This window comes from Chrysochloris asiatica, unplaced genomic scaffold (genome assembly GCF_000296735.1).
Source record: "Chrysochloris asiatica unplaced genomic scaffold, ChrAsi1.0 scaffold00029, whole genome shotgun sequence".
Classification (NCBI taxonomy): Eukaryota; Metazoa; Chordata; class Mammalia; order Afrosoricida; family Chrysochloridae; genus Chrysochloris; species Chrysochloris asiatica.
Window position 1 is genome coordinate 18,136,493 of NW_006408547.1, and position 26,685 is coordinate 18,163,177.

The following is a 26,685-nucleotide window of genomic DNA, read 5'->3' on the forward strand; positions in this document are numbered from 1 at the left end:
AAGAAAAACAATTTGAGATCGGTAATGACATTTCCTGAAAAAACAGAAAACAACAGTACACTGACTAGATGTTCTTGTTACGCGCTGTGGAACAGTTCGGACTTGTAGTGACCCTGCATAAGGTTTCTGAGGAGCAGCCAGTGGGTCTGAACCACAGACTTTTCGGTTGGCAGTCCAGTGTTTTTCTGTTCGTGCCATACCAGGATAAAATGTTTCTCATCCTGCAGTTGCCTCACAGAGCTGGGCTTCCTGAGGGCACCAAGAAGAAAACGAACTCAGTGCTTTTTTCTTTGCGTCTTACCAAACAGCATACCAGACTCCCAGCATGACTTGAACTGAAGATGTATAAACTTAGAATACTAAGAACCTGGCAATTATTCTTTATGCTTTTTAAAAGAAGGTTTATAGCAAAAGCCTCTGAAGGTATGTTTAGGTAAGTCTGCACGCAATCCAGTACTAAATGTAATGGCTTCTTCTAGCAACAGGTGGTGGTGGTGGTGGTGGTGATGTGCCGCGGAGTCGGTTCCGACTCACAGCGACCCTGCATCAGGTTTCCGAGGCTGTAAATCTTTACGGGAGCAGAAAGCCTCATCTTTCTCCCACGAAACAGCTGGTAGTTTCGAACTGCTGACCGTATGATTAGCATCCTGATTCGTAACCATTATGCTACCAGAGCTCCTTATCAATAGGTAAGCGAATAAACAAATTGTACTGCATCCATCCATGGGATACCAATTAGCAATGAAAAGGAATGAACAGTTAATATAAGCAACCACATGGACGGGTCTCAAACTCATGCTGAATGGAAGAAATCAGACTAAAACGAGTACATGGTGTTTGATTCTATTTACATAAAATTCTAGAAATTCCAAGTTCATCGACAGTGACCGAGTAGATCAATGTTGATTGTGGAGCGGGGTATGAAGGGGCAGAAAGAAAGGGTTTTAGAGCGGCACAAGAACACTTCTGGGGTGATGGATATGCTCCCTGTCTTCAATGTGATGATGGGTGGTCCATGGGTACACACATGTGTCAAAACTACTAAACTGCATATTTTAAATAGGTACAGTTGAGTTTACCTGAATACAGCTATTCTTTAAAAAAATAAGAGATAAAAGAACCCATAGAAAAAGAAAATTCCAGGGTTAGTTTTAAACATAGTACCCAAACTTGCCAATAAAAAGATCAAACCCCTAAGCTTATGTCAGGGTTATTGGGAAATTTTTTTAAAGGAAGGAAATAGGGCCATCACTTAAAACTGCCAGATGCACCATCCTCATTCTCCTCCTCCTCCAAATTCATACGACACCGGATTGAAAACGTCAGACAGCACACACTGGTCTATTACAAGGCAGCCAAAGGTGTTAATTCAATTTTCCAAGACTGTGCAGTTATGTGAAGAAAAGACACAGTGTGGTGGGGAACAGGAAACTGCTCTCATCGTCCCTGACCGGATCACCTGAGGAAGCACCTTCTCAAAGCTTCCAGCTGCTCCCCTTTCAGGAGGGCTATGAGTTAGGGCAAAGTGCAGAAGTGGCCCCCTTCCAAAGCAGTCTGTCCTGAGCCAATTCCCCATACCCAGCCCTGGTGATGCGCAGAGGTGATCACACACCGGCCGCATAAAAGGTTTGTTGCTCTTCTTGGAGGACCCTTGGGACCATCGTGAAGCAGAATTTCCATATGCCATGCTCCTAAGCTAATGTCCCAAACTGGCTGTGTCTTCTCTGAATCCTTAGCAAGTCCAGTGACCCTCCATCTGCCAGCCCCCCCAACAGAACCTGGCTGCCGGTGGCTTCTCTCTTAATATTTTGATGTCTCATATGTTTACTTGTGCCTGTCTCTTCTCCCTCATAAGATGCTCAGTTCAGGGAAAAGAAACGGCATCTTGAACTTCTGTGCCATTCTCAGCCATGCCTGGTTTTCAGCCCATTGTAGCTGCTAAAGGAACATTTTCGAGTGGCACATACTACAACGTTCCTGTAAGTATAACTTGTTTTACAAAGTTGTTGTTGTTACATGCTGTGGAGTAATGACTCATAGCGACCCTGTACAGGGTTTACGAGGCTGTAAATCTTTACGGAAGCAGAAAGCCTCATCTTTCTCCCATGGAACAGCTGGTAGTTTTGAACTGCTGACCTTGCGGTTCACAGTCCAATTCATAACCACTACACTACCACAGCTCCTTGTTTTACCAAGTAACCAGGTTGATATTCTGGTTCCTTGTTAAGTACAAAACTGCCAATGGTTTCCCCCATCCGTTTCATAGTATAAAATTAGTCCGACTAAGGCAGAATTTTCTAATCCTGACTGCACACCAAATCAATCCATAAATGGGGCTGTTTCACCACACACACTTGAAGGACACTATCTTCTGGAACTAGCACCTAAAACCCAGGTGGGATGGGTGGTGCTGGAATATACTGTGTGCCGCGTCAACTGGTGGAAAACGAAGAACACGCTGAGCAAACAAACCTTTTTCTCCTTTGCCTCCAGGAAACCCTGGGAATCCTCTTCCTGGTAAACCTAGAAAACAAGGTCAAAAAAAGATAAAAGTTTTTCTTTATTTTAACAATCAACCTGAGGTACAGAACAAAACAGTATCAAATTTCTCCATCAAGACTATGTGCTCATTACAGAATATGAAGAACTGAGTTCGCTGCATTTTGGAAGTAACATTAAATTCCTACAGTTATTATAAAATACCCTTGACAGGAAAGTTATAATCCAGTACTTTTACGTAAGAGCCTATCAGCCCCAGAACCCTTAAAATGATCTGTACAAACGAGTACTTATTTCCTACTACTGTCTTGAGAATAACAAAAGGCTTTTCTTAAAAAGAAAACAGACTAATCCAACAAATTGCTACTCTTGAAGGAGGTAGAAGTCAGATAGAATTGGGGATAGCAGAAACCTCAAGTTTTTAAATGTGAGTAAAGGTCTTGAAGGAAGGTTTAAATAGGGCAAGAGATGAGTGGAGGTACTTTTCTCTTAGGAAATCTTTTTATAGGCGAAGGAATACACAGAACATACATACAAGTTGTAAGGAATGGAGACGGAACCTAAGAACCCAGCCGGCCAAACACCCTGCGTGTTTTCTCACAGTGACATGACCCTTTCCCTCCTCTCTGTGACCTAGGGTAACCTCTGTCTTAAAGGGTTGTGTTTCTACTTTTTTGCATCACAGAAGAGGATTGTTACATTGTGAGTGTCGTTATCAGAGCTCACAACTGGCAGATTTGTCCGAATCGCAGCCCTCCCAACTACGGCTGGTGCAAACTCAGGGGCCAGCAAACATTCCCAGAACCATTTACCTAACGTGAGAACAACTAGGCAAAGACTGTAGTTCATTGGTTTTTCTTTGTCACAGCAATGATAAGGGAAACAGAGTATTTCTTCTAACATTGTAAGTGCTCCAACACAGTGACAGTTTATGTGGGTCAGAGCACTGTGAAACGTGCCCTCCCTGAGGACTCCCCTCTGAAAGAGTTCAGCATTTTGATGCAGGAGTCCTAAGTATTTGTGAAATCAATGTGTACCCCCATTTTCTCATCTAATCCTTCTCCCTGTGTTCACATCAGTGTGCAAAGTGCTGAAGAGCAGGCAGTCTATGCAAACCTCTGTACTAAGCTGGGCTCCCATCCCATTATGCAAGTCTCTGGCAGTATATCACATTTATACAAATGAAAGACGCAGCTGCAAGAAAATGGAGCGCCTAGACTCACCTGGTTCACCCTTGTCTCCGGCTGATCCTGGGATGCCATCACTCCCGGGTTCCCCTTTCTGGCCGGCGGGGCCTGTGGGGCCAGGCTTCCCGGGAAGACCTCAGAGAAACAGGACAAGATCAGTCACTCACGGACCCTGTTACAACGCCCTCCTCTCCAGGTAAAATCCTGAGTACTCCTGGTTTCCCCCTGTCCCTTCTGAGAGGATTCCCCATCGCCCCAGCAACACCACTAAAGGGCCCACAAGAGGGAGAGAAAATCCTTCAACTCCCATGCCCAAAACACTTTCTGGAACTAACTATAAACAAGTTAGGAGACCTGAGTTCTAGGTCCTTCCTGGTTTTGAGACCATGAAAACACGAGTATCCCTAGACTCACTCTAGTCTCCATCAAATGGAAGGGAACTAGGTGACCTCTGGTCTCATCCTGTAGCAACAGTCTGGAGCCTAGGATCTGTCTTCTCTGACGGAAATGCCTAGAAGCTTCAGAATCCCTAAGGAATTTTCATCTCCATAGCCCACCGTTGGTGCTTTGAAGTGGGGTCTCTACCTGATTCTCCTTTGATTCCAGGCACACCATCCAATCCTGGGAGTCCTTTGTCACCTTTCTCTCCAGGCAATCCAGGGCTTCCTAAAGAATAAAGCAAATCAGCAGAATGCGTGTAAGCGTGAGTGATCTCTTTGACCTCTTTAAACTCCACATTCAGGAGAGGGCACCTGTGTACGTACCTGGATAGCCTACGCTCCCTGGTAATCCTTTAGGGCCCGGGGTCCCAGGCATGCCTGGGATTCCAGTGCTACCCTTTTCCCCTTTCTCACCAGGGCTTCCTGGGAAACCTGACAAACCTTGGTCTCCCTGTGTGAGCAAAAATGGAACATATTAATATTCTGTTTCTCCCTGGACATGTGTCTGTGGGCACTTTCCTGATGGGTGGGATACATATTGTAATATAGAACTCCACTTCCTGTATTATAACAGAAGAGTTAAAAATCTCTTCTGAAAAGAGATGTATAATTAGAAACCAAACACGAAATAGCCAGTTGTCTGATTTCTACTTGTCGTCCATCCCGTCTACCTTTTCTTTTCTTCTTTTTGTCTCCTAGGGAGAGTCTGCTATTCCAACCTCTCTACAAGTTTCTAAAGTCTTCCCTTTGGGAAGGCTGGTATGCAGTAAAGGGGGAAGTTGCTGTGTGTGAGGGTTATTTTAGGTGCTGAGATAATTATTAAAAATCCTTGTGAGAATTATTTTCAATTAGGCGTATGGGATGGACCATTTCCATTCAAGAAGGTGAGTTACCTTGTCTCCAGGTCGGCCAGGAATGCCAATGCCAGGTTGGCCTGCTTGTCCTTTCTCTCCTTTTGTACCTTTTTCTCCTGGTAAGCCAGGGACGCCCTGCTGACCTGGAATTCCAGGCACACCTTTTTCTCCAGGTGTTCCTATTAACACAAACAATTGGAAGTTTTAATTTGTTATGATCCAGTGTTAATATTAAAGACAAAAAAAAAAGTCTCTTGATAGCCTGCTGAGAACAAAGTCAAAGAGATCACATACTCCTTTTTTCAATCAATCCATAAAGGATCCTCAGCGAAAAAGAAGACCCTCAGCGAGATGGATTGGCACAGTGGCCGCAGCAATGGGCTCAGCCATGATTGTGATCATCAAGAGTTGTAGTGCATTGCCCGTGTTGTGATTTATTAATTCAGATTTCTCTAGCAAAGGTCACAGTGTCAGCAGGACACAATTTGTCATTAGACAAGAGGCCATAGAGAACTGAGAATGAGAATTAACTTAAAAGACACATCTGCTGGGATATGGTCTTCTCGGTGTGATGAGATCTAATTCTGCACACCTGTCCAACCAGACGCTCACCTGGCAAGCCCATTCCACCAACTGATCCTTTGGGTCCTGGCAGTCCTGGAGAACCGGGGATTCCACTTAGACCTGGGTCACCCTTAGGCCCTAAAATAATAGGAAAATTCAACTGATTCATGTTGACACAAAGGTCTAATAACAGACTCTTCAACATGAGCTTGCCACGTGTGCCAACTTGGTTCATGTCGTACCTGGATGCCCAGGATGACCTGCTTGTCCATCCTTTCCAGGCATTCCTGGAGTTCCAGGGTCTCCTTGGGATCCTTTGTCACCAGTTGGTCCAACTTGTCCTACACATCACAGAAAACAAAGTCATAATGATGATGACTCGCGTCTGCTTTAAGACAAATGGTTAGGAAGTCCTAAATGGCTGACGGTGTTTATGAAAATCAGAATGATTGTGGGAAAGTCCACCATTCTCCCTCCATTGTTAAGAGCTTTTCTCTAACTGCATGTGTCCTAGAATCACATTAGAAGAGCATTACCTTTTTCTCCTTGGTCTCCCTTCTGTCCCTTCATGCTGCCCATGTCCACTTTATCCATTGACCCAGGTTTTCCGGGAAGACCGACATCCCCTTTGTCACCTTTGTACCCTGGGTCTCCCCTGGGTCCTGAGGAGCCTGGGAAGCCATGGTCCCCTGTAGATGAAGGATATAGTACCCAATGACACTCAGTCAAGTGTTTCCCAGACATAAAGGTATATCTGTTTCCCAGTTACAAATCACGGCACCCTTTGTGGGTGATAGAAGTGACGGATTCAGAAGTGATAGTCAGAACTAACAGCCTGCAGCATTAAGTAGTGAGTTTCTGAGTTACACAGGAGAATTTGACTTGAGGTAAATGAACAATAAAGCTATTGTCTGAAATTCACTATTTGCTTCTTATTGTTGTTGGTGCCTTGATGTGGTGCTGTGGGTTAATGCATGGGACTGCAAAGTCGTCTGAGCCATAAGGTCTGTGGTTCAAGCTCACCAGCTACTCCTCAGGAACCCTATATAGGCTAGCTATGGGTTGGAACTGACTCAATGACATTTAACAACAACAAAACTTTGTTGTTTAGTGCTGTGGAGTCGGTTCCAACTCATAATGATTTGTATAAGGTTTCCGAGGAGTGGCTGGTGGGTTTGAACTGCTGGCCTTGCAGTTCAAACTGACTTTGCAGTCTAGCAGGTTATCCTACAACACGAACACCATTTTCTAAAATTTATTATTTGCTAATTGTTCTAAGTTATGTGACTGTATAGTTACAAACCTGGTTTCTTAACTTAGATAATTTATGCTTTCTTCCCTCCTGAAGTATCGCATCTGTACCATTCCTGGTGAAAGTGTCTCTCAAATCCGCTGCTGCTGCTATGCGCCAGTAAGTCTGTTCTAATTCAGAGTGACGCTGGATAGGGTTTTCAAGACTGTAAATGTTTACAGGAGCAGAAAGTCTCATCTTTCTCCAGGAAATCTGAACTGCTAACCTTGCAGTTAGTAACCCAGTACAGAGCCCCACTATGCTTCCAGGAGAATCCAGGTGTGGCGCTGTGAGCTAATGTACCAGACTGCAAAGTCGTTTGAACTGCAAAGCCGGTGGTTCAAGCTCACCAGCTGCTCCTTGAAAACCCTATACAGAGTCGCTATGGGACAGAATTGACTCAAAGGTACTTAACAATGCTACCAGGACACCTCAACACCATGAAAAAAATCATAGAATGGAATTTTTCATGTTCTATTAAACAAATATTTTTATGTAACAAGATAAGAATTACAACTTTAGATTTGTAAAGTTGCCTCGTTTGCTAATTTGATTCTAAGGACTTAATTCCTGTATTAGGAGAGATTCCACTATTTCTTATAAAAATTTAAAAAATTAATTCTCAACTGTGCCAAGAAAGAAAACCCGTCTTCTCTCAGATGTGCTTGGCAGAGTGTACTGCTCACTAGGAATTCCTACTGGAACACGGGAGCCTTCTGCATAATCTGATCTTAAATGCTCTTCTCTAGCTCTTGAAATGTGAAATGAACTACAATAATTCAAGAACTTCCCAAAAGTAATCACGAAATCAAACCTATAAAATAGCTTCTCTTTTGGAGTTATCAATTCTCTTACCTTTTTCACCGGGTAAACCTGGAGTGCCCACTGGTCCTGGAGAGCCTGGTGTCCCGGGAGTCCCCATCACACCCATTTCTCCTTTGGAACCTGTGACCGAATGGAAAGATCGTAAACATCACTCATAGTGGATACTTCTGGTGAGCACCAAGGGTCACAAAAAGAACAATGTTAGACCCCCTCCTCATGATCACCCGGGAGAGAAGTTTACCTGGCAGGCCTGGGAATCCAGGGGTCCCCTGCTGTCCAGGAATACCAGGAAGACCTGACTGTCCAGTTAGACCGGGAAGTCCCTGAGATCCCTTATCTCCTTTAGGGCCTGGCATGTCCAGTCCTGGGAATCCAGGGAAACCCTTCTCTCCTTTAATTCCAGGAGGGCCTGATGTGGGGGAAGCACAAATCAATTTTAGTACAATTTAAAGAAGGTGCTCCAACATCTTTTCTATTGTGTTTATTTTAATTATTACCATGTTCAACAAAGAAAGAGAAACTGCCCACTTTAACACTTTAATGGGCTGAAATGAAGCCCACCTTCTGGGAGATTGATGTGTTGGACCACCAAGGTGGTCGATAGGTTAAATATATATATATATACACACACAAACACATATATATCGATATATCCTAAGACAAAAGTCCCTCCCTTCTGCCATCAGTGGTTAGTGACTGCCACTCTAAATACCTCTCCCCCTAGACCTTCAGCACTAGATTCCATTATCTCCAACAATTCTCTCCTGACTGTCTTACTCTACAACACCCTCCCACCCCCATCACCACCACCATCTTCCTTCTAGACTTATCATTAAAGGCAAAGATAGCTTCTGGACAGAGACTCAACTAATCCAGCTCATCCACACCTTATTAATCTTCCTTCCAGAAAGATCATCTAGAGACCAATTTTGAATTAAACAAAAAAGATATTAAACACACAGTAAATATGTTCTTTGTTGGGCATGTAAACCAAGCTCAGTGGCAGGTAAAGCAACAAATGATGTATGGCTGTTTAAATAGGCAACCAGTCGGTCTCCCCCCACCCCCCACCGCTTTATTTCACAGGTTGTGTTAAAATCTCACACTCCCCAAGACACTCCAGAATCCTCTCCTAACCCATCATGAGTGATGTAAGGAAGAAATCATTCTAGAAGAATGCTACATCACCTAATGACCCTGGTGGTCCTTGTCCTCCAGGGGGACCCATGACTCCAGGGGGGCCTATTCCTGGAACTCCCGGGGATCCCTTGGGACCTTGTAATCCAGGAGATCCTGGGTCACCTAGTGAGGGGAAAAAATGTGGATAAATTATTAAGGACCATTCTGTTCATAACATAATAAGCATAACAGAAAACCATAAGCACTCATGTAAGATCTTCATCATTCCATCAGTCATTTAACCCACATTTATTGACAAGGTGGTGGGTAGACTAGAGAGAAGGAAAGTAAGCAGCCCTAGTCTTTGCATGGTACAGATGGACCGGGAAGGCTTACCTCGGATGCCCTGGAGCCCAGGAGGACCGATTGCACCATGTTCTCCAGGAATCCCTGGTTGACCAATATTCCCCTTTTCCCCCGGTGTGCCAGGAATGCCTGGGAGACCCGGCAACCCTTTCAGTCCTGGAAGACCTACTCCAGGCTCTCCCTGCAATTGACAAAACACAGAAAAGCCAATCAGGCAAAGGCAAGAACTTTTTCCAAGTCAAAAGTATAAGAGAAGATTGTTAACTGACAACTCAACAGGTTTAATAGGAGAACATCTAGTCAACGCTGATGTTTATGAAGTTTCCTCACATCTACTATTGTCTCTCAGTCTTACCTCAAACCCAAAACATAATAATGAGTTTTTCTAATTTTTATTGTACAAAAAAAAAAAAAGTAAAAAGCAAAGATGCAGACAGAATGACTTATCCAAAGTCACACAAACCGGACTCCAATGAAAGCCTCTAGCTCACTCTTTCCTCTCTGCTCTGCCCTCTGGTGTCTGTGATAAGTTGTTGTTGTCAAGTGCCGTTGAGTAAGGTCCGACCAATAGGGATCCTGTCTAGGGTTTCTGGGGAATAGCTGGTGGGTTTGAACTGTCGACCTTGCAATTCAAACCAACCTTGTGTTCTGGGGCATTATCCTGCAGTGCCTGCCACACCAGGACTCTTGTGACATGAGCTGACTCTAAACAGCTGACAAAATGCCAAAGAATGTTTTCTGATCAGTAACTAATATCTTTGTAAGAGATGGTAATGTTCCAGGACTGGAGGAGGACAAGTTTTTTTGTTTTTTTGCACAACTGAGAGCCTTGAAATAAAACTGCAAATTTATAATAGCTTTATGAATCCAGGGACTTTGACAAATACTGCATATTACAAAGAAAGGAAACATTTTACAAAGTTCAGTCACCCATTCAAAATACACTCAACTGATGCACTGGACATAAGACTATTGAAGTAACTACGTGGACACAGGATTACTTGCTCCATTGATGCTCACTGATGTTACTGTTGTTAAGTGCTGCTGAGTCAGTTCCGACCCACAGCAACCCTGTATAATAAGGTTTCCGAGGAGCAACTGGTGAGCTTGAACCGCCGACCTTCCAGTTCAAACCAACCATCCAGTCCAGTGCATTAACCCACAGCACCACACCAAGCCTCCTGATGCTCACTGTAAGTGATGACTAATGGGGGAAAAGTGTTTGATCAAATCAGACACATATTCATGATAAAAACTCTAAGAAAATCAGGAATAGAGGGGAACTTCCTCAACTTTATAAAGGAAATGACAAAAAACCTACAGTTAACATCATGCTTGGTGTCCTGGTGTGGCACTGTGGATTACTGCACTGGACCACAAGGTCAGTTTGAACCGTAAGGTCAGCAGTCCCAGTTTACCGGCCACTCCTTGAAAACACTATACAGTGTCAATATGAATGGGAACCAACTCGGCAATTCACAACATCACGCTTAACGTTAAGAAACTGGGTACTTTCTCCTAAAATTGGGAATAAGAAAACAGTATCCCCCCTGGTATCGCCCCATCCAGCATTGTATGGTAAAGCCTAGATAATGTAATAAGACAAGAAAAGGAAATTAAAATGGCACAGGTTAGGAAGGAAACAGTAAAATTGTCTTTGTTTGCAAATGATATGACTATCTATGGAAAATCCCAAAAAATGGATCAAAAAAAACCCACCAGGAACTAATAAATGATCTTGGTGGTGCCATTGATCAATCATTAGACTGTTAACCAATCAGTCACTAGACTGTTAACCTCCAGGAGAAAAACGAGGCTTTCTGCTCCTATAAAAATGTATACAGCCTACGAAACCCTATACAGGGTGGAATTAACTCTGTGTTAGTGGGGTTTTTTTTTGGTCAACACCAAAGTTACAATAATATACAAAATTCAACCACTTCCGTAGATGAAACAATGAGATGTACAACCACAATATGGAAATCATACATTGTGGTCATTGTTAACTTCTCTATATATCCTGGCAGGGGAAATCTGCAAAATGAAAGGGATGCATATCCAGGAATTTCTGGAAAAGCACAATATTTACAATTTTAAAAATCAAGCCCCTTGGTTCCAATCGGAAATACAATTCCTGTTCATTCAGTGTTTCCGAACTCATCAGCCTTGCGTGCTGAAGGCAACTTGCCTGCGGGTACAGTCCGCTCATTTTTAAATCAAACACAGGTTACAAAGGCAGACTGGGTGGTTTACTGTAAAGACAGACTTGAGAAAGTCTCACTGAAGCATCAGCCATGCCGTAAAGGGATATCAGGATTTCAGCTGTTTCTTGGGAAAGCAGATTTCATTTCATACTAAAACAAGGCTAGAACCACCTCTCTGCAGTTAGCTGTGTGATCATCACAGTTCTGATGTGCCTTCTGATTTAAAGTGAACAGGCCCAGTCTACGTTTAGCATTGGTAAAGTTGAAAGTGTAATTAAAGTCCCTTCGGGGCTTTTTGCTGTTGTATGCATTTACTCCGCTTCCTCACAATCAGTACAGCAAAGGATTGAACCAATGGTGTGCTTACACTTACAAGAGTAGAATTGTAAGTATCGCCAGCTGGCAGGGGGATACTTGTCTGAGGACAAGGAGAATCCTGAAGTTACACTAGAGAGTGGCTCTCAGCTGGGGAGAGTTATTCTCCTGAAGAGGATTTTGACTGTGTGTCTCTGGTGGGAAACGTGTTGTTGGCCTCACGTGGACAGAGGCCAGGGATGCCACTGAATGTCTTAGAGTGCATAGGGAAGCCCCTCACAACAAAAATCTACCTCAAAATGTCAATAATGGCTAACTTGAGACACCCTGTGCTACATACTTCTGGCTGTCTTTTGAAGCAGTGACTCATGAACTCATTTTGTCAGTAAAATCTCTAATAAATACATTTAACATGAGATCTAATATCTACAAAGTGAAAGATCCTTATAAAACTGAAACAAATGATTTCTAAAACAACACTTACTATTATGTGCTCTGTGCTCTGGTATTTTCTAGTTGATGCTCTTTCATAAGAAAATTAACAAAAAGCATGCTAGTCTAACATATCATGTGAAATTAACAACATATATTTTAAGTGTCCAATCAATGACAAAGATAGGGGAGATAACAACAATCCAGGAAACTGTCAGTACCCACCTTTTGACCAGGCAAACCTGGGTTACCAGGTAACCCATTGTATCCTGGGCGGCCTGGCGTCCCCGGAGCCCCCACATCTCCAGGCAAGCCATCAACACCTGTTTTGAGAAGTCACAAATATTAATATTATAATGCCATACGCCACTTTCTTCATTCTTTTACACATGTTCAAATGTACCTGAACCATCATGAGATGGCTAACAACAATGAGTTCACTTGAAGGTAGCTTTAAGAGGCAAGATAAGATGGTACTGCCCATGGAGATACCACATATTGTTGTTATGTGCTGTGGAGTCGATTCCGACTCATAGTGACTCTGTACAGGGTTTACGAAGCTGTAAATCTTTATGAGAGCAGAAAGCCTCATCTTTCTCCCACGGGACAGCTGGTAGTTTCGAACTGCTGACTATGAGGTTAGCAGCCTGATTCGTAACCACTACGCTACCAGAGCTCCTTGGATATACCACATGGAGGTGGACAAAATGCAGAGGTCACTGACGTGAACACTGCTACTCCCAGAAACTGCAACCCCTTTTCTTTCTTTCTTACATTTACTCCTCCTCTTTTTCTACTCTCTTCAAACTTTTCTTTCTTGTCCTGCTACACCAAAACACAACACCTCAGAACAGTCTGGCGATCTGCTACCAAATAATTAGCCACTGGAAACCCGATGAAACACGTGTTTCCGAGTAGAACTGTGCTCCGTAGAGTTTCCAACAGCTGACATTTGGAAGCAGATCACCAAACTTTTCTTCTGGGTAGTGTCGCTAGCCAACAAATTTGGAAGACAGAGAATGATATTACATACGTGTTGGCCAAAGGGCCTGGGAATTTGATCAAATGGGAAAGGCATGCTGGTCTGGTGCTCTGAGCAACCTTCTTCCCATTCCTAGTTTCCACAGTGATAACTCTGTAAATCACCGTGTCCATCTCAAAGCTAAGCAGACCAAAGAAACCACAGAATGGATGACATTTTGTGCCTTACTTACAGTTTTCAGAATGAAGTTAATAATATCCTAAAATGTCAACGTCCTGTGAGGATGCCGGGGCACGTTCAGTAAGAGAAAACCGCCCTGTGCTTGCCTGCACCATCCCACTCCTAAATCAGTCTGAGTGTAGGTCCCCGTGGACTTGTCCTTCACTCATCAGAAAGGACCCTTTTGAGAGCACGTTGTAAACACATGCAGCATCTGCTAACATTCCCAGGAATACTTAATTCCCAGGAATGTTATATTCCTGAATACCATATTTTCTTTCTAACCCAAATCGCTCCACTGTGAAGCATCATTTCATCTACCGCGTTAAGTACACAAAAATCACTGTTCTTAAAACTTCTAGGCTCTACCACTTTGCACCTTCACTAATTCACACAGCTGCCTCCTCACTTCCTCATAGAATTCATGTCAGGCTGAGAGGAGGGACCAGCCAGGAAACTGAAGTTACATTACAGCAGGGCAATGGCTCCACACACAGTCTCAGCTGTCCCACAGGTTTACCTTTGGGCCCCGGAGGTCCTGGAAATCCAATGCCTGGCTGGCCAGGAGAACCCTTCTCTCCTGGGAGTCCCAGTCTTCCGGGTGCTCCAGGAAAGCCTCGATCACCTGTTGTGAGAACCACCAATGGTTGGCATAATAAGAATTTGAGAATTTGCATACTTGATCTCCTGATAAGCTAAAAACAATAAAATACCTTGGGGTCCTTGTAAACCTGGGGGCCCTGGAAATCCTTCTGCTCCAGGGGGACCAGGGAGAGGAACAGTTCTTCCAGCTTCACCCTTTGGACCTGGGGGGATGGGGAGAGAAGAACAAAGGCATATAAAATGTGTGACCTACAATATTATATCCTCACAACCCATACGGGCCCGATCGTGGTGCTGTAAAAAATAAATACTGGACTGCTAACTAGAAGGTCAGAAGTTCAAACCTACCAACTGCTCCTCAGAAATCCTAGACAGGGTCGCTATGAGTTAGAATCAATTCGACTGTACTTTACAACAACAGCTTCTTAAAAAAATGTTACTTTTTAAAAACATACTTAGATAGAGAAGCTTTAGTCTCTATTTTCCATGTCTTTCCTCTACCTTACAATCCTTTACAGAAAATTAGTCCTTTCCTCAAAATGTAAGTCCAAAATGACCTCAATGATTGTCTGACAGTTCTTTGATAGTCCAAAATAAAAGTCATGAAAACCTAAGCTAGATAAAAAAAATGGCCCTTTTTGTTATTCTTAAAATATCGGAGTCCTGGAGTGGCTCTGTGGGTTCATGTGTAGAGTCATCTGAACTGCAAGGTCGGTGTTTCAAGCTCACCAGCCACTCCTTGGAAACCCTATGCAGGGTCATTATGGGTCAGAACTGACTCGATGGCATTTAACAACAACAACCTAGTTAAGATGGAGTGTCCTGGCTTAGCACTGTGGAATAAAGCACTAGACACTAAGGTCAGTTTGAACCACAAGGTTGGCAGTTCAAACTCACCAACTGCTCCTTGGAAACCCTATACAGGGTCATTATGAGTCAGAACTGACTCAATGGCACAAAACAGCAACACATATACTTCATATATTTGTCAGTAGGGACCAGGTCCTGGAGAGAGATATCATGCTTGCTAACGTAGAGAGTCCGTGAAACAGACCTCCAACGAGATGGACTGGCACCGTGGCAGCAGCGATGGACTCAAGCGTCTAACAACAATTGTGAGGTTGGCGTAGGACGGGGAAGTGTTTTGTTCTGTTGTACACAGGGTTGCTATGACTCAGAACAGACTCAATGGTACCTGACAACAATCTCAAAAAATCAAAAGCAGTTTAACCGCTCTTTCTCAATTTCAGACAGTCCTAAGTCTAAGTTTATTTGAGGTTGACCTACATTGTGTTCATTTGGTGGTAAGTTACCTTCATGACAGGATACACGACAATACAGCACCCATGGTTACGAATTGGGCTGCAAATGTTAAGGTTCAGCGGTTCGAAACTACCAGCCGCTCCGTGGGAGAAAGATGCGGTTTTCTACTCCCGTAAGGATTTACACCCTCGGAAACCCTGTACAGGATAGCTATGGGTTGGAACCGACTCGAAGGCACTTAACAACAACAACAACAACACTGCTGTGGATATGTTTGTGCCGTTTCCAGTGGAAATCACCCCTTCCAAAATATCACAGAGTCCTGGTGTGGCACTGCAGGATAAGCAATGGACTGCAAGGTCAATTTGAAGCGCAAGGTCAGGGGCTCAAGCCCACCAGTCGCTCCTTGGAAACTCTATACAGGGTAGCTTTGAGTCAGAACTGATTCGATGGCACTTCACAATAACAACAACAACCACGGCTTTCCAGAATAGGAAATGTTGCCTCAGTCAATTGGGGGGTGTACTGCCTCAGAAATCCTCTGGGTGTCAGGATTTAGCTTTTAAGAGAGGATCAAATTGCCTGTCTCAATGAATGTGTGCACTGAGCCTACCTAATAAGAATTTAAGAATTCAAAATATTTTGTTGTTGTGAAGTGCCATAGAGTCGGTACTGACTCATAGCGACCCTGTATAGGGTTTCTGAGGAGCAGCTGATGAATTTGAGCTGCCAACCCTGAGATTCACAGTCCCGTGCTGACCCTACTGCACCACACCAGGAGTCCCATAGCAGGCCATGCATTCTTTAGTCATAGGACCAGGCTCAGGGTCGGGTGCCATTCCATTCTGTTATACATAAGCTCTCCTGAGTCGGAGTCAACTCAATGGCATAGATTATGGTAAGCACATATTTGTTATAGGTTACATTCCAGGATGGAAGCCTTTACTATCACTGGGTACTCTAATCTACTATTCTGATTGGGTCTGGATAGCGAAGGGACTCTACAGAATGCAGACAACTGATGAATGCCCCTATGGATAACGCCTCCTTCAGAAAATTTCTTTCTCGATAGTCAAGAGTCATCTATTGCTGTTGGTTCTGTGAGTCGTCATTGAGTTGGTTCCGACTCACGAGACCTTATGTATAACAGAAGGGAAGGCCGCCCCAGTCCTGAGCTGCATCCATGACTGCTGTTAGGGTTGAGTCCATACATTCATAAATGGCCCAGTTAGTTCCTTCTGGGAGTAGTTTATGAGTCAAAGAAAGAATTAACTCATTTTTATAGCTTTGAAGTTTTTCAGACTTCATAAACACTCACAGCACTTGCTTTGTTGATTTTGAAATCAGGAGCTATGAGTAAAGTGATCGAAAATCTCATCCATTTCACTAAGGGTCCTTCTAAGTCGGATCAATTTTTTCGTTGTTGTTTTTTGTCCCTAACGATGTAACAATAACAAAAGGACATGTCTGAAAACCTTGCTAAATAACGCCCTAATGGAGTCATAACTTGATGCTAACCATTCTGTAAGTGTATAAACAACAACAATAATAGTAATTATAGCTACATTAGAACATCAGGGCTTTTATAAAAGACTGGTTAATTCCTGCTGTTGCAAGGTGTATGAACTTCATACTGTGTCTTCATTGTTTCTGTTGTGAAGTGCCACTGAATTGGTTCTGACTCATAACGACCCTGTATAGGGCTTCCAAGGAGCAGCTGGTGAGTTTGAACTGCTGACCTTGCAGTTCAAACTGTGATCCAATGCTTATCCTACATTCTTGATTGTTGTTGTTATATGCCATGGAGTCAGTTCTGACTCATAGCGACCCTGTACAGGGTTTCCGAGGCTGTAAATCTTTACGGGAGCAGAAAGCCTCATCTTTCTCCTGCGGAACAGCTGGTAGTTTTGAACTGCTCACCCTGAGGTTAGCGGCCTGATTTGTGACCACTACGCTCCCAGAGCCCCTTGATTAATCACATGTTTTTAATCACCCACATGTTTTTAATGACCTAGAATCCTTTTTCATTCACTTTACAACTTTTTAGCAATTCCTGACAACACATATTGATGTACTTGCCCTGTTCCCAGGCCCTTGTCATCTCTGATGGTCTCCTCTGTTCTCATCACAGGGTCTCCTAAGGAACACTCCCAGTGGCCCAATTCTATTCCAATCATATTCAACTAATAGATAATTAAGAGTCGGCTGTGTGCACACATTACGTCCCGCGTCATAAGTAAGTTATAAGGACTGGCTCAAGCACAGGGACTTGGCTTGTTTTCCTTAGTGTCCTCTCACCAACACTTAGCACAGTGCTTGACACATAGCATCCACTCAGCCCATAGTAAATGACTGAAACTAAAAGGAAGTCAAATCGTTAACACTGAATTTTAAAATGCTGTAGAATACGTCAGTAACCCATTAAACCAGTGTCATTGAGTTAACTCTTAACAGAGACTCAAACGGCTTATTTCAGCGGATGTGTGTCCATCTCAGGACAGAGCCGAACTCGTCCAGGGGGTTCCAAGGCTCTCATCTTCATGGAAGTTCACTGCCACATCCTTCTTTCATGGAGTCACTGGGAGGTTAGAACCACTGACTTTTTGATTAATATCTGAGAGCTTAATCATGGCACCACCTGGGTGCCTTAGAATTCGTCAATACTAAAACCCAAACCAAGCCCAATGCCCTTGTGTTGACTCTTACTCACAGTGGCTTCTATGGGGCAGTAATGTTTAAGGAAACTGACTGCTATACCTTTCTCCCATGGAGATGCTACTGGGTTCTAACCACCGACCTTGTTTTCAACAGCCAAGTGCTTTAACCACCATGTCACCAGAACTCCTTAAGTTCATATTGGTTCTACATAAAAGACTGGTTTTTACTGATATGAACATTTTATACTTAGTTGTAAAGGCAATCATCTATAAAATCAAAAATTATTTTCGCCATATGCTACAGATGAGCTAGTTCATCTGGCCATTGTATAGGGAGACGTCGAGAAACGCAATGCTAAAGAAATCCTTCCCACAGTCCCAACCTACTTCCCGCGCCTGCCCCTGAACCGCAACAATTCTCAGGTCTCACCTGGGAGGCCTGGTGACCCAGGGTTTCCAGGAAATCCAGCTTGTCCTTTGTCACCAACTGGGCCAATAGGGCCAAACCCTGGTGGGCCAGGTGGACCGATATCACCACGACTTCCGGGGAATCCAACTCCTCCAGGGGGGCCACGTTCTCCTTTTAATCCTATTGAGCCCTGAAAACAAAAAAGAAAAAGGAATTTTATCAGTTGGCATAACAACCGCTTCTATGTCATACTTTCCAGCCATCAACCTACCCACAAAAGCCAGCATGCGGCTCTTAAAACCAGCATACTTTCTCTCTAAGCCTAGAAAGAATTTGTCCTTTCTCACCCTACATAAAGAGAGACTCCAAAGGATGAGATACTTAGATCTTGAATATTTTTCAAAGGATTATTTTTTTAATTCCTATAAATGTCACCTCCCCACCCAACGTATCTTAATTTTCTCCCTTCCCCTAAGACTCTGACTCTGTCCTATTATCTTCCAGTCTTCAAGTCAACTAAACCTATGCGTTTATAGACTTGAGTTTTCCCACAAACCAAATTCATTTACAATAGTCATCTAACCAGATCATTTATTGACAATATGCAGATCCGAGTCAAATAACTCGCTTCTCTTTCTCTGTGCAGATCTGTTTGTAGACCCCATATTTAAAGGAAGGAAGGAAGCTTACCGGTGAGCCTTTGGGGCCAGGCAGGCCAGGATGACCATCCCTTCCAGGAGATCCTGCTCTCCCTGGCATACCAGGTTGTCCTGGAAAACCTGGGTTTCCTTTTTCACCTTTGAGTCGCATGTCAAAGTAAATCTCTCCAGGTTCTCCCTTGGCTCCCGGCTGACCGATGAGCCCTTGTGAGCCTGGTGGGCCCTACAACAACAAAGCATTATGAAATCGCAAATTCCCTCCATCATGTACCATGCCAGCTTGATAGGCAATACAGGTCAGAATGAAACCACATTGATGAAATCACCTTCTTTAGAAATGGCAACACACTGAGCTCTCATCTGTCATTTTGTAGAAGCCAATAGCTCTGTGACCAAAACTCTTCTCTGACCTCGCTACTCACGTTTCTCTTACAAAACACGTTTTAAAATATGTCATTGTCGTTAAGTGTCACCGAGCTAGTTCCAACTCATAGCGACCCTGTGTAGGGTTTTTCTGAGGCTGTAAAGCTTTACCAGAGCAGAAACTCTTGTCTTTCTCCCTCAAAGCGGCTAGTGGGTCTGAATTGCTGACCTTGTGGTTACCAGTCAAGTGCTTATCCAAAGACACTAGATTGGAGGTAGGAGGGAGTAATAGCATTGGGTACAGAGCTGCTAAAATGGTCCTTAGATAACTTTCTTTCCTCTTATAACTGCTAAATATTCATGAGAACGTTTTAACTACTTATAGAAAGAAAAACCAGCCAAGCCTTCCTTGGTGAGGTGCTAAATGTGCAATTCTGAGGGCCCAGAACAAGAGGAGTGAATCCCGCATACAGAATCTGGGGGTGGAAGAGTCAATGAAGGTTAAGAATCTCTGGACGGAGCGACTGATTCATGAATCATAAGACTACACCGTACCAGTCTATACACGGGCGCTGAGGAAGAATGACCTGGCAATCACCTTCCAAAAAAGAATTTGAACACCTTAAGGAGCACAGTTCCACTCTGACACCCATGGGGCCACCATGGGACAGAATCTGGTGGTAGTCACTACTGAAATTCCACAGGTTTCCTTTGATGCTTATAAACCCACCGCCTACTGAATTAATTCTGACTCAATGTGAGTCTACATAGCACAGCAGACCTGCACCATATGGTTTTTGATACTGTGAATTTTTACAGGAGCAGAAAGCCTCATTTTTCTCCTGAGGAGTAGCTGGTGGGTTTGAACTGCCAACCTTGTAGTTAACAGCCCAATGCTTAACCCAGTATACCATCAAAGTTCATTTGACCCTCACACATGCCCCCCCCCCGCCCATTCCAGAAGAGATAAGGACATTCATCAAGGAAAGATTGAAAGATGGAACTCAGAAGTGAATATTTGCTAAGCTTCATATTACTACCAACAGCAGCAGAATACAATTGACTTTCCCAAGAGATACGCATTCGAATTTTGGGTTTTTTTTTTTCAGTTTCTAGAAAGTACAATCTGAATGGAGCTCCCACACCCACAGATGGTTCCTCCTACAAGTCACTCTTGATTGTCCCAAGGAATATCACAAGGGTCTCAAATATTTATCCCAGTTACTTGTCATCTGAACCCCGAGAAAAAAACATCTTCAGTTACCCTGCTAACTTGACAGAATTTAAACTCTTGTACAATTCAGTCAATTGATTCCCTTTCCATAAACTCCTTCTTAAAAGATTTTTGGATACATCTGTGAGTGAATACAGGCATATAGCTCTGTTTGTGTACATATAATATATACTGAAAGGAAGAAAACCAGAAACATGCCAAAATTTATACAAAGTTTGGAGTTAGGAAGGAGCTCTGGTAGCGTAGTGGTTACAAATCGGGCTGCTAATCTCACGATCAGCAGTTCAAAACTACTAGCTGTTCAGTGGGAGAAAGAGAAGGCTTTCTGCTCCTGTAAAGATTTACAGCCTCGGAAACCCTGTACAAGGTTGCTATGAGTCGGAACCAACTCCACAGCACCTAACAACAACGTGTTATGAGCCTTTTTACAGTCTCTAATCTTGATCATGACTCTGGAACATTTTAACCACCAATTAGCAGATGAGAAAACTGATAATTGCATGAGGCTAAGTGACTTTTCCCATACTACCCAAGTGCTAAATGCTAAAGTTGGATTCCAGACCCCCATACTTCTGCTGAGAAGCCTGGGCTCTTTCTAATGTACCATGTGAGAACTCAAGAAGTTAAATATTACGTAGTAAAACCTGCTCATTAGACAAATGCCTAGACTGAGACATGAATAGGTCAAGTGATCTGCTCCAAGTCAAGCAAATTTAGGACTAACTCAGACAGGGTAGAATTATCTTTCTGCCCATACTGCTGCTGTAGAGTTAAAATAATGCAGGGTAAAGAACGGGAATAGTTCCTTTTATTATGCTAGCCTTGCGGAGTGATACCTGTTGGAGGTACATCTAATACCATCCAGGATATTTCTAGATATATGAAGAGCTAGCAACACTGTCTCTGCACTGAATTGTTGTTGTTGTTAAGTGCTGTTGAGTTGGTTCCGACCGAGGCTGTAAATCTTTACGGGAGCAGAAAGCCTCCTCTTTCTCCCGCGGAGCAGCTGGTAGTTTCGAACTGCTGACCTTGCAGTTCGGAGCCCGATTCATAACCACTACGCTCCTGTATAATATCTTCTAAAAATTTTAATTATATATAATTTAAAATCTAGTCCCACAGTCTCACACTAACCCTATGTCAAGTACTCAACAGCCAAATGTGGCCAATGGCAACCAACAGGCTTAGCATTCCAGAAAGTTCTAGTGGGCCGGGCTATAGCTGCTGACTGGGCCTGGTGCTGAAAGACCTTTGTATAACACAGAACATCTCATTTAGACCTACTCAAGGCAGGTAGAAGAAGCCCAATCTCTGCTCAGATCCCACGAGTGGTGACAAACTATTCCTACCAGAAACATTAGCAGAGGATCATAGAAAAAGCATGATTTGAGGTGACTTCCAATGAACACATAATATAGTACTTTTGAATTTGGAAGGAGTTGTGGTACTTTTTAGATTTATCTCTTGAGTTTGTATAGTTCATATTGTTGTGAAGCGCTATTGAGTTGGTTCCAACTCAAAGTGACCCTGTATAGGGTTTCTGAGGAGCTGCTGGTGGGTTTGAACAACCGATCCTGCAGTTAGCAGTTCAAGGGCTTATCCTACAGCACCACACTACGTATCCTTCAGGAGTGTGGGTGGTAGAAGAGGTGAGTAATAGGTTGCTAAGCTAAAGAGCAATCCATGCAGCGGCCCTGTGGAAGACAGGCCTGGCAAACCATATCAGTACAGATGACAGCCAAGAATATGAAGACGTTCTCCTCTGGAAGCCATGGGGTCCCAATGAGTCAGAACCCACTCAGCAGCAGTGCATGTTTCTATATGTCCTTAGAGTCCAGCTATAATAGAACGCCCCTGTGAAGCCTTTCCTAACATACTCTGACAACCTTCTCCTGGGTTCCCCTGGTATTCTGGACAGCCCTAACTCTTAGAACCCACTCTTCTTTCTTAGTAAAATGTATCTGCATGTCTGTCTTCCCAGTAGTCTGTAAGAAATTTTGAAGGTAGGGGCCAGTGTCTCTACCTTTGTGGCTTTAATATCTGGAACAAAAATATTATTTTAAAAAGTATTAAATGGCAATATCCGCCAACAAAAAATAAATACCAATGTAAAAAATTATAACCGATGCGTACATTTCTCAACCTGGAAGCCTCATTCTGTCATTATATGGCGATTGTTCATAGCCTAAGAGTGCTGGTGGCACTGTAGACTAAGCACTGGGCTGCTCATCAGAAAGTCAGCAGTTCAAACCCAGTAGCCTCTCCATAGGAGAGAGATGAGGCTTTCTGTTCCTGTAAAGATTTAAGCCACAGAAACGCTATGCAGGGGCCCTGAAGTGGGTTCAACTCAACGGCAGCAGGTTCTCATAGCTTAGAAACAGGAAGTTTTCTGACTATATGACTATAGCTGAGAATATGTAATTTATTAAAACTGTACTAATGATTACCTTCACAGCCACCATCTCATTTAAGGTACCTAGATCTTTATAAAGTGGCATTTGTGATTCTAGGACATGTGCAGTTTCTTTGCCATAGAGCGTCTTGATTCTTACTGATCCACACTTCCTGAAGTAAACATTCAGGAATCCTCTACTGCCTTGAAAATCTAGTACTTGCTACATCAAGAGGAGAAGATATGACAAACATGCTGCCTATTTACACAGCAGAGACAAAGTGGGAAAGCTGGGAAGGGATTTCAATGAATCACGCCAAGATGACCAAGGGGCCTTCTGGGTCCAATTTACGTTTCTTCACCTAACTCAGAAATCAAGCCTTTGGGGATCTACCATTGTTTCCCCTAATCAAGCACCTGGCTTTCAAGTGGGAATTTCACAGAAATGTTACTTGATTTAAATTCAAAGCATTTCCACCACTTTTAAATTATATTCTATCATCCAGCATGTTTCACTGTTGTTGTTAAGTGCCATGGAGTCAGTTCTGAGTCATGGCGACCCAGTAGAGGGTTTCTAAAGAGCGGCTGGTGGGTTTGAACCCCTGAATGGGCGGTTAGCAGTCCACTGCTGATGTTAAAGCACCCCCACCAGGACCCCACATCACAAGTTGAATTATGGCCTCAAAAAAGATGTTTAAATCCTCACCTTAGTTTCTGTGACCCTGACTTTATTTGGAAATAGGGCTTTGCAGGCATAATTAGCTGCCATATGTCACACAGAGAAGGGCTGGCGCTTATCCAATATGGCTGGCGTCCTCATGAAAGGAGGAGGACAGACAGACTCAGAGAGAAGATGGCCACATGGAGACAGAGGCAGAGACTGGAGTATGCGACCAGGAACCAAAGAACGCCTGGAGTTGCCAGGGGCTGGAGAAGACAAGGAAGGGTCCTCTCCTAGAAACTTCAAAAGGACCCTACCCAGTCCACACCTTGGTGTTGGACTCCGAGCCTCCAGGACTGAGAGACAACAGATTCCTTTTGTCAGCCACTCACTGTGTGGTAATTCATCGCATCAACCCTAGAAGATGAACAGTGTAGGTATCCCTTTTAGCTTCCTGGCCAGTTTAAAACAAAATGAGTAGGTTTTTGAGCTGCTAAACCATAAAGCTATAACATGGCTTGAAATAATATTAAGTTACTTATCTGTAAGTCTATTGTTAGAAACGAGTTTCCATCTGTGGAAAGAATGGCGCTCACAATGGAGAAGACACAAGGATTCATATTTTTCAGATATATATATTTTTATTTTCTTCAGTACCCTGATTTCTCCTGAATCACCCATTTCTCTCACCATTTCTTTTTCCATTTTTATTGTAAGGTTTCGGGCCTGGGGGGTGGAAAAGATCTAGAATGATTCTCAGCTAGAGTTGAAGCAGGAAGTAGACCAGGAAAGCTGAGGAGATAAAGGCCAGTGGACAGAGGTTAAAAACAACCTTTTCTGTTTTCTTCAAAGTTATTGTGCCTTTGATCACCACCACAGCCAAGGTCTCCCAGCTATTTGAACTCCTAATTTACTGAGAAATATTTAAAACAACTGCAACTTCTAACTAGCTCCCCAGGCACCAGGGAAGTTCTGGAGAGCAAAAGCCCAATGTAACTTCAAAAGGAGGAAACTTGCTGAATTGCAGCTGCTTCATCCTATTTCAACTTACTTTTGCTTAGGCTTCCCATTTGGAAGCTTCCAACAGTGTTATTTTATATATTTTTTTACATTTAAAGGGCTAGCAACAAAAGATAATGCTAAAGATATAACTTTAAAAAGAATGTGGATGTGTGGATGGGGGAGTAAAGGTCATAAGAGAAACTACAGGAAGACCCCAATGCGATGGGCTGGTACAGTGGCAACAATGGGCCAAACCAAACAATAATTGTGAGGGTATCGCAGGACCTGGCGGTGTTTCTGACTGTTGTGCACAGGGCTGCTATGGGTCGGAACTGCCTCCAGGGCACCTAACATCAGCAATGATGACAGGAGTAATTGCTTCCAAAGCTCAGAACAAAGAAAATGCAAGGAAGACAGCAATGTCATAAGGTTTCAAAGCTTTAGAAACTGAGCTTTGAAATTATTTCATTTATTACTAAAAATTTTTATTATTCTCTTCTGGTTAACGGCTACTTTTAAAATATATTGGAGACGCTAGGAAGCAGGTATTTTATTTAACTGAGAGGTTTCCATGTGAAGATGGCCCAAAGGTTTCATTTACTGGTTCCCTAAAATATCTACGTAATAGATGTGAGTGACAGCGGTTTTGAAACATAAATCTCTAAGAAGAAAACGTGTTTAATGATTTCAAACACCAAGAGGAAAGCAGGTCAGTGTTCCAAGGTCTCCAAAGAAATAATTCATGCTAAACATACTTGTCAGCTGCTCTTCAGAAACACAGTACAGAGTCGCTATGAGTCGGAAACGACTTGATGACACTTAGCAACAAAGAAATTCACCAGCAAGGTTTTGGCTTATATGCTACAGTAGTAATGCATATTAACGGCAATGCAGAAAGACAACAATTCAAGTCTGCTGTAGCTGCTTACAAATGACTCACAGTGGTGCCACTTGCTTCAAGAAATCACAGGCCCTGGACACAAAATATACAAATGACTCTATCCAAGTGAGAAGAGAAGTAATTAAGTGGCGTGTTTTGGATTTCACAGTGCAGCTCACTGAGTCCTGGTTTGGCGCTGTAGGATAAGCAGTGAACTAGTAACTTCAAAGTCAGTGGTTCAAGCCCACCAGCTTGCCCTCGACGGCACTTAACAACAAATTCATGCTCAGTGTTCCACATGAACTAATGGCTGGTGTCACATACTGCAGTGATTCTAGATTACTGGAAAAAAACACTTTACTAGCCTTTAGAAAAGTCAGAAGCCATTTTTTGCTCAAATGCAAAAAAAAACAAAAAAAAAACCAAGCTTTGGTTGCAACTTATAATAAGCACTCACTAGTCTATAAACTCAAACAGGTTTACTTACCGGCAACCCTTCCAGACCATCTCGTCCAGGTGAACCTCTGTCCCCCTTGGCCCCTGGCTGTCCTGGGAAACCTTTCAGAAGAGAGGGGCAGAAAATATGCAGGCTATAGACCTCATAAAACACTTGCTCCTAATAACTTAAAACCGTTTTTCAAGACCCACAGCGCAAAGGTCTTTAAACAAAGTGCTTGAAAACTCTCAAGCAAGTCATAATTAAAAGACCCAAGATAGGTTCAGAAAGGGGAAAAATGACCTCCCACCCATATGAGTAGCGCTGAAGTAGGGTCGCTGCAGATCACCTCCTGCCACCATGGACCGCTTTTTAGAAAAGCATCTCAGAGCTTCCTTTGAGTGGACATTAATGCTGATATCCTTATATTTGGTAATCTTTATCACCCCCAAATCACAGGCCATCTTGATAATTTTCAGCAATGTGAACTCATCCTGGAAGTATGGCTTAAGGTTTTCATTAATAGTCTTTAATTTTGAATGCAGGAAATGAAGTCTTTTAATAGAGTGTGGTAAGTTCCATTGTGAAGGTGCCAATTCATTAAAGTCCATTTTGATCTGACCCTTTTCACATTTCAGGTCTTACCTATTTCTCCTGGGGGTCCCTGAGGCCCTGGTGGTCCTCGGATTCCTCCGGTATCACACTCAAGACAACCCTCTCCTTTTTGACCTGAAAAAGGAAACATTGGGAACTTATACGTGGCATTCATTATGAGAGCAGTCTCCACAGCGCATTGACTGTGTTCTATTCAGGCTTGTGTTTTCCCTGT

The 26,685-nt window shown here is 43.2% G+C and overlaps 1 protein-coding gene across 1 annotated transcript in view; it reads right to left on the minus strand.

Moving 5' to 3' along the window:
• Positions 1-26,685, minus strand: part of COL4A1 (collagen, type IV, alpha 1) — a 192,112-nt gene that overhangs the window by 27,731 nt on the left and 137,696 nt on the right. The window contains exons 24-42 of the mRNA XM_006851539.1: positions 26,502-26,585; positions 25,908-25,978; positions 18,920-19,111; positions 18,251-18,419; positions 14,011-14,103; positions 13,818-13,922; positions 12,322-12,419; positions 9,176-9,326; positions 8,849-8,962; positions 7,902-8,069; positions 7,691-7,780; positions 6,081-6,233; positions 5,787-5,885; positions 5,593-5,682; positions 5,020-5,159; positions 4,451-4,577; positions 4,272-4,352; positions 3,723-3,821; positions 2,473-2,523 (exon numbers count right to left, since the gene is read on the minus strand). Of these exons, the coding sequence (XP_006851602.1) occupies positions 2,473-2,523; positions 3,723-3,821; positions 4,272-4,352; positions 4,451-4,577; positions 5,020-5,159; positions 5,593-5,682; positions 5,787-5,885; positions 6,081-6,233; positions 7,691-7,780; positions 7,902-8,069; positions 8,849-8,962; positions 9,176-9,326; positions 12,322-12,419; positions 13,818-13,922; positions 14,011-14,103; positions 18,251-18,419; positions 18,920-19,111; positions 25,908-25,978; positions 26,502-26,585 (2,175 nt within the window). The remainder of the gene's footprint in view (positions 1-2,472; positions 2,524-3,722; positions 3,822-4,271; positions 4,353-4,450; positions 4,578-5,019; positions 5,160-5,592; positions 5,683-5,786; positions 5,886-6,080; positions 6,234-7,690; positions 7,781-7,901; positions 8,070-8,848; positions 8,963-9,175; positions 9,327-12,321; positions 12,420-13,817; positions 13,923-14,010; positions 14,104-18,250; positions 18,420-18,919; positions 19,112-25,907; positions 25,979-26,501; positions 26,586-26,685) is intronic.